This window comes from Octopus bimaculoides, chromosome 14 (genome assembly GCF_001194135.2).
Source record: "Octopus bimaculoides isolate UCB-OBI-ISO-001 chromosome 14, ASM119413v2, whole genome shotgun sequence".
In the NCBI taxonomy this organism is placed as follows: Eukaryota; Metazoa; Mollusca; class Cephalopoda; order Octopoda; family Octopodidae; genus Octopus; species Octopus bimaculoides.
Genome location: NC_068994.1, coordinates 12238972 through 12245882, shown reverse-complemented (window position 1 = coordinate 12245882; position 6911 = coordinate 12238972). Strand labels below are relative to the sequence as shown.

The window sequence follows — 6911 nt, the reverse complement described above, 5'->3', positions numbered from 1 at the left end:
TGATGAGTTCATGCACCTATATAGAGGTGCAATTTTCAGTGAGGGTGCATGGCTCAGTGGTTAGAGCGTTGAGCTTACAATCGTGAGGTTGTGAGATCGAATCCCGTACCGGGCTGCTTGTTGTGTTCTTGAGCAAGACACTTTATTTCACGTTACTCCAGTTCACTCAGCTGTAGAAATGAGTTGCGATGTCACAGGTGCCAAGCCGTATTGGCCCCTTTGCCTTTGCCTTGGATAACATCAGTGGTGTGGAGAGGGGAGGCTGGTTTGCATGGACGACTGCTGGTCTTCCATAAACAACCTTGCCCGGACTTGTGCCTGGGAGGGTAACTTTCTAGGTGCAATCCCATGGTCAGTCATGATCGAAGGGGGTCTCAGCAGGTGCAATTTTGATAAAAATTCATGGATCCCCAATAATATCCTTTCTTGACCTCCAGGGGTCTATGAACCACCAAGTTGGGAATTGCTGACATAAAAAATGCCCCTATCATTCATTTTTGTCAGTTGCCTTTTATTTTGAAATTATTTTTGTCTTATTTTGTATTTACTTTTTTTTTTTTTTTTTTTTTTTTTTTTTTTTTTTTTTTTTTTTTTATTGTTGGTTTTAATTTTTTTTTAGGTGACACTAACTGTCCGTCATTTGCTGTCTCACATGGGTGGTATTCGTCACTACAACAGGACGTATATAGATAAGGATGCTGATAAAAATAGTAACGATAATTCTAAGGTGAGGACTGGATTCCTTAAAGAGTCACGATTGCTTTCTAATTTTTTATACACACACACACACACATACATACATACATACATACATACATATATTGGGTGGTTGAAAAGATGCATGGGCATTATTAGATGAGCCCCAATTTCAGCTGTGTATATTTGGAAATAAGAGAACCAGGAACAAAATTAGCTTATGGGAGACCCAACTTTACATGCAGGACCTGGGGTGAAATTTTGAAACTATTTCTTTAAAATGTGTTTTATACGCCATCAAATGCACGTGTGTGTGTGTGTGTGTGTGTGTGTGTGTGTGTGTAGGAAAAATCCTAAAGGGGTCAATAAATTAAGTATCAGTCAGACCCCTCCCCCAAAATTTCTAGACTTGTGCCTATAGTAGAAAATATTATTAAACTGGAGTTAAAGACAGCAGATTCATGAGAGTGCAGGGAAAATGCTTTACAGTATTTCTTCTGACTCATTACGTTCTGAGTTCAAAGCTGACCGAGGTTAATTTTGCTTTCATCCCTCTGGGGTTCATAAAATAAATACCAGTCAAATATAGGGGGGGTTGATATAATTAAAAAGAGTAAGAGAACTTACCTCTCTAGGTTGATGAGTAGAGAAGGTGGAGGTTGTATGATTACATCTTGAGAAGCCATTAGTGAAGAGAGAAAGAGAGGTGTTCTTCCATGTATTCATAATATGTTCCTGTTTAAATTAGGTCTTTTATCTGGTTTGAACTGTTGGTGACTGAAAAATGGTTAGTTAAAGAATAGAACTTATCTATATATGACAGCTGATTTTCATAAATTTCCAAGTGCTAATACTGAAAACAATAGGAATGAACTCATTGAAAAATCTAGTCTAGGTTTCTATTCCTGGCGAAGAATCCAGGAAGCAATTCATTTCATGTATACGAGGCAGTATCAAAAGGTTCCTGGACTAGTTATGTTTAATAAAAAAATTACTTATTTGCCTAAGGTTTAACATGATTTCCTTTGAAACAGTCACCTTGCACAGCAATAAACCCGTCCCAGTGTTTCTGCCACTTTTGGAATCCAGCCTGGAAATTGTTTTCTACAAGCAAGCCAAGGAGCTTCTGCAATTCACTCTGGATCTTGACAACGGTGTTAAAACGGCAACTTTTGAACTGCATTTTCATCTTGAGGAAGAGACGGAAGTCAGCAGGTGCTAAATCTGGCGAATAGGGCAGGTGTGGAAGTGACACCATGTTGTTTTCGGTGAGAAATTCATGAGTGAGGAGAGCTCAGTGACAGGATGCATTGTTGTCATGAAGAATCCAGTTCTTCATGCTCCACAGATCCTGTCACTTTTGCCAAATGTCCTCCCCCAAATGCTTCAAAACTTCACAGTAGAACTCTTGATTGATGGTCTGGCCCTGTGGCATGAATTCTTAATGCACAATACCACATTTCCGGGGGTGATGCTTGTGGCAGGTCTTCCAGATCATTCATCATCTTCCGGGGATATTCTTCCACTTTTGAAGCACCCATGCCACTCGAAACATTGTACTGGGATCGATATAATCGACTTAATCCCTTTGTCTGTCTTTGTTTGTCCCCTCTATGTTTAGTGTGTAACTGGTACTTAATTTATCGACCCCGAAAGGATGAAAGGCAAAGTCGACCTCGGCGGAATTTGAACTCAGAATGTAACGGCAGACGACATACCACTAAGCATTTCGCCCGGTGTGCTAATGTTTCTGCCAGCTCGCCACTTCTACACAATTTCTTTCTACCAAATTTATTCACAAGACATTGGCCAGCTTAGTTGCTGTAGTAGAAGTCACTTTCCCCGAGGTACTTCACAGTGAAACAACTTGAAAACAGCTTTATCCATATAACTACACCTGTGACATTGTATTTATTAGACCTGTCTGCCACAGCAGAATTGATACTGGTGCCACATAAAAAGCGCCTGGTACACTCAGTTGAGTGGTTGGCATTAGGAAGAGCATCCAACTGTAGAAATTGTGCCAGAAAAGATAATGGAGCCTGGTGTGACTTCTGACTTTACCAGCTCTGGTCAAACTGTCCAACCCATTCAAGCATGGAAAATGGACGTTAAATGATGATGATGATGATGATTACTTGTTTTGATGTTTTTGTTGGGTTTTTTTTTTCGTTTTTTTATGTTTTGTGTCTGTGTTTCTCTTTTACTAGGATGATTCAAAGAGTGCCGATAACACCACCACCAAGAACAACAACAACAATGCCTCTACCAACAACAACAACAACACTAACAACAACAACAACAGCAAGGAACTTGTTAAACTATCTGAATCTTCAAACAACAGCGACTACAAAATGGAGGAAATGTATCTGAAAAAGTCCTTCAAAAATGTTGACGAAGCCCTAACGCTCTTCAAAGACGATCCTCTTGTTCACAAACCAGGTAATTTGATTGTTTTTAAAATATTCTGTTGTATGTTGCTTGAAAAATGTCTTAAAAATCTTTTATTCGTTCAAAGAAACTGTCACAGTTCTTGGTTTATAATTCAGAGAAGCTTTTACTTTTTATAGTTTGTTCATAAAAACCTAGCACAGTTCTTCTTTTGTGTTTTTTTTTTCTTCATTTTTTTCTTCTTTTTAATTTGTTCTGAGTTCAAATGCTGCCGGGGTCAACTTTGCCTTTCATCTTTCCAGGATCGATAAATTAAGTACCAGTTACACACTGGGGTCGATGTAATAGACTCGTCCCCTCCCCACAAAAATCTTCAGGTTTTGTGCCTATAATAGAAAGGATTATTACAATGGTAAGCTGGCAGAGTCGTTAGCACACCAGACAAAATGCTTGGCAGCAATTCTTCTGGGTTTTACATTACTGTTATCTCCTGTCGTTCATCTAGGCAGTAAGTTTCTGTATACAACACACGGCTGGACATTGGTGAGTGCTGTCTTGGAGAAATCTTCAAATATATCTTTAACAAAGATGATGCCCTCAGTGTTCAGAGAGCTCGGACTTCACAACACCTACCTGGACAGGAATAAACCCATCATATATAACAGATCCAGGTGAGGAGAAACTCTTCCTTATTACTTAATTATTATTATGGAATTTTTATCACTTTTTTTAAAAATCTTTTTTCACTTTTTTCAGTCATTGGACTGCGGCCATGCTGGGTCACTGCCTTCAAGGGTTTTACTCAAACAAATTGATCCCAGGAGTTATTTTATTTTTTCTTTAGCTTAGTATTTATTCTAGTGGTCTCTTTTGCCAAACTTGTAGATTACGGGGATGTAAACAAACAAACACTGGTTGTCAAACAGTGATGGGGTGCAAATGAAATACAAACACACACACCTATATATCAATGTATTGGGGGTTTTTTTTCAGTTTCCTTCTACCAAATCTACTCACAAGGCTTTGGTTAGCCTAGGGCTATAGTAGAAGACACTTGCCCAGGATCCTGCCATGCAGTAGGACTGAACTCCAAGCCACACAGTCACTGATCTTGTTAGGAGAAAAACGATTAGTTTTAAATCTCTGAGCGAGAAATAAGTAGTTCTTGTAGTGATGATGGTGGAGGACATCAACTCCTTACTTGTTTTTCTAAAATGCACCATAAATGTTCAATAATTATAGAGGGAACAAACAAGGACAGACAAAGGGATTAAGTTGATTTAATTTAATTGACCCCGAAAGGATGAAAGGCAAAGTCGACCTCAGCAGAACTGAACTCAGAATGCAATGACAGACAAAATAGCGCTAAGCATTTCACCCAGCGTGCTAATGATTCTGCCAGCTCACTACCCTGAATGTTCAATAATATCGGGATCTGGGGACTGTAGTGGCCAGATAAGATGTTCAACTTCACTAGAATGTTCCTCATGCCATTCAGTAACAACTTTAGTTGTGTGAATTGAAGCATTGTCATCTTGAAAGATTGCATTTCCTTCCAGAAACAGTTCTGCAACTATAGGATGAATTTGAGCTGATAAAGTGCTTAAATAGTCTTCACTATTAATTCTGCCATGAAGGGAAACCATTGGACTGGTGGATTTCCAAGATATAGCACCCCCCCAGATCCACGTTTAACAGTTGGAAGAGGGCAGTCTGGGTCAAATGCTTCTTTTGGCTGTCTCCACATGTATACTCGGCTGGTGGTCAGAAATAAGGTAAGGGATGACTCATCTGAGAAAATAACATTCTTCAACTACTCTAGGGACCAATTCTGTAGGTTTTTACTCCACTCTAAATACTTTGCAACATTTGTTTTGAAAGTAGTGGTTTTCTGGTTGCAGCCATCCCATGAAATCTGGCTTTGTGCAGCTTCCAGTGAACAGTTTTTGTGGAAACTGGGTTCTCGAGGTGGTCATTAAGCTCTGTAGTGATTTTGGGAGCTGTACTTTTGTGATCCTTTCTAATAATTCACATAAGAGTCCAACGGTTCCTGTCTGAAAGTTTTGGTTTTCTTCCGGAGTTTTGTTTCGATGAGGAGGTTTTTCCCTCTTTCTCAAAAGCTGTCATTACTTTCAAGACAGTACTTCTTCATTATACTAGTGCCTGCCATGCGAGCTCTATCAATTTGACCTCTTTGAAAGTCCGATAGATCTGTCATTTTAATAAATTTTAATTACCTTTTTCTGATATCTGAAAAAAAAACAGCAATTTTAGCAAAACATATTAAGCAACACTAATAATAAATCAAAAGAACATAAAAATAAACAAGCTTTTGATTGTTTTATAGATATTTCAAAATTATGATGCTATGTGTTTCCATTATTTAGTCCAACCCTTTTATATATATACATATACATATATATATATATATAAAAGATAGGTATGTATGTGTATATGTATATACATATACCAGTGAAGGTGCATGGCTCAGTGGTTAGAGTGTCGAGCTTACGATTGCGAGGTTGTGAGTTCGAATCCCGAACCGGGCTGTGTGTTGTATTCTTGAGCAAGACACTTTATTTCGCGTTGCTCCAGTTCACTCAGCTGTAGAAATGAGTTGCGACGTCACAGGTGCCAAGCTGTATTGGCCCCTTTGCCTTTCCCTTGGATAACACTGGTGGCGTGGAGAGGGGAGGCCGGTATGCATGGGCGACTGCTGGTCTTCCATGAGCAATCTTGCCCGGACTTGTACTTCGGAGGGTAACTTTCTAGGTGCAATCTCATGGTCAGTCATGACCGAAGGGGGTCTCAGCAATACCAGTGTTGTAGTTTCAGCAATTAGCACACTCTGTGACAGCCACCACTTCTTAACCTACCCTTCTATCTATCTATTATATCAATCCTGCTTTATACTTGTGTTTATTTATGTATTTCTGTCAGGTTCTACAGTATTTCAAAGAATGGACAAGTGGTTAATGCTCCCTACGTTGATAATTCTTACAAGTGGGCTGGTGGTGGATTCCTTTCAACTGCTGAGGACTTGATAAAATTTGGAAATGCCATGCTGTACAGCTTCCAGTTTGATGACTCTGGTGATAGCACATCTCCTCTGAATACAAAAACAGAAGGACAAGGTGCACAAAACAAAGACTTCATTTACAAGAACAGCAATGAAGCCAGGTTGAAGGGCTATCTGAAGCGCAAAACAATGTTGGATCTGTGGAAACCTGTCGAAGGGACCAACACTTCTAAGGCCACTGATATTTATTATGGCCTTGGTTGGAAAATTATTCCTTTCAAGCATGATCATGCTTATTGCTTGAAGAACCGTTTCTATGCTTTCCATACTGGGAGTGCTATTGGTTCTAGTAGTATTTTGCTTATGTTACCTCGAGATTCATTGCAGTCAGAGGCTAATCCTCCCAAAGGAGTGGTAGTGACTGCCATCTGCAATATTGGTGATATTAGTTTACGTGAATTAGCCTTGTCTGTAGCTGATCTGTTTGATCGGGTATAGGAGTTTGGTGTTGTTACTGAAAGACTAATGAAAGGAAAATCGAAGTCAAGAAGAAAATTTGGAAGAAACAAAGTAAACTTGAAGGAAAGAAAGAAAATCTAAACGAATGAAAAAGTAAATAACAGTAAGAAAGAAATAATGAACGAAAGGCTGAAAGAAAGAAATTTAAAAAAACAGCCTGATACTTATTCTATTAGTCTTTTTTGCTGAATTGCTAAGTTAAGGGGATATAAACACACCAACACTGGTTGCCATGCAATGATGGGGAACAGACCCAAACACAGACACACACACACAGGGTGACCCC

At 39.1% G+C, this 6911-nt stretch overlaps 1 protein-coding gene across 3 annotated transcripts in view; it reads left to right on the top strand.

Annotated features, from left to right (window-relative positions):
* The window catches only part of LOC106874975 (serine beta-lactamase-like protein LACTB, mitochondrial), a 21128-nt gene that overhangs the window by 10996 nt on the left and 3221 nt on the right, over window positions 1-6911 (top strand). The window contains exons 4-7 of one of the 3 annotated variants that reach the window (XM_014922904.2): window positions 620-727; window positions 2907-3138; window positions 3593-3758; window positions 6028-6905. In XM_014922904.2, the coding sequence (XP_014778390.1) occupies window positions 620-727; window positions 2907-3138; window positions 3593-3758; window positions 6028-6604 (1083 nt within the window). In that variant the 3' untranslated portion in view covers window positions 6605-6905. Of the gene's footprint in view, window positions 1-619; window positions 728-2906; window positions 3139-3592; window positions 3759-6027; window positions 6906-6911 lie in introns of those variants that run through there. The other 2 variants (XM_014922905.2, XM_014922906.2) reach the window with 2 other exon arrangements.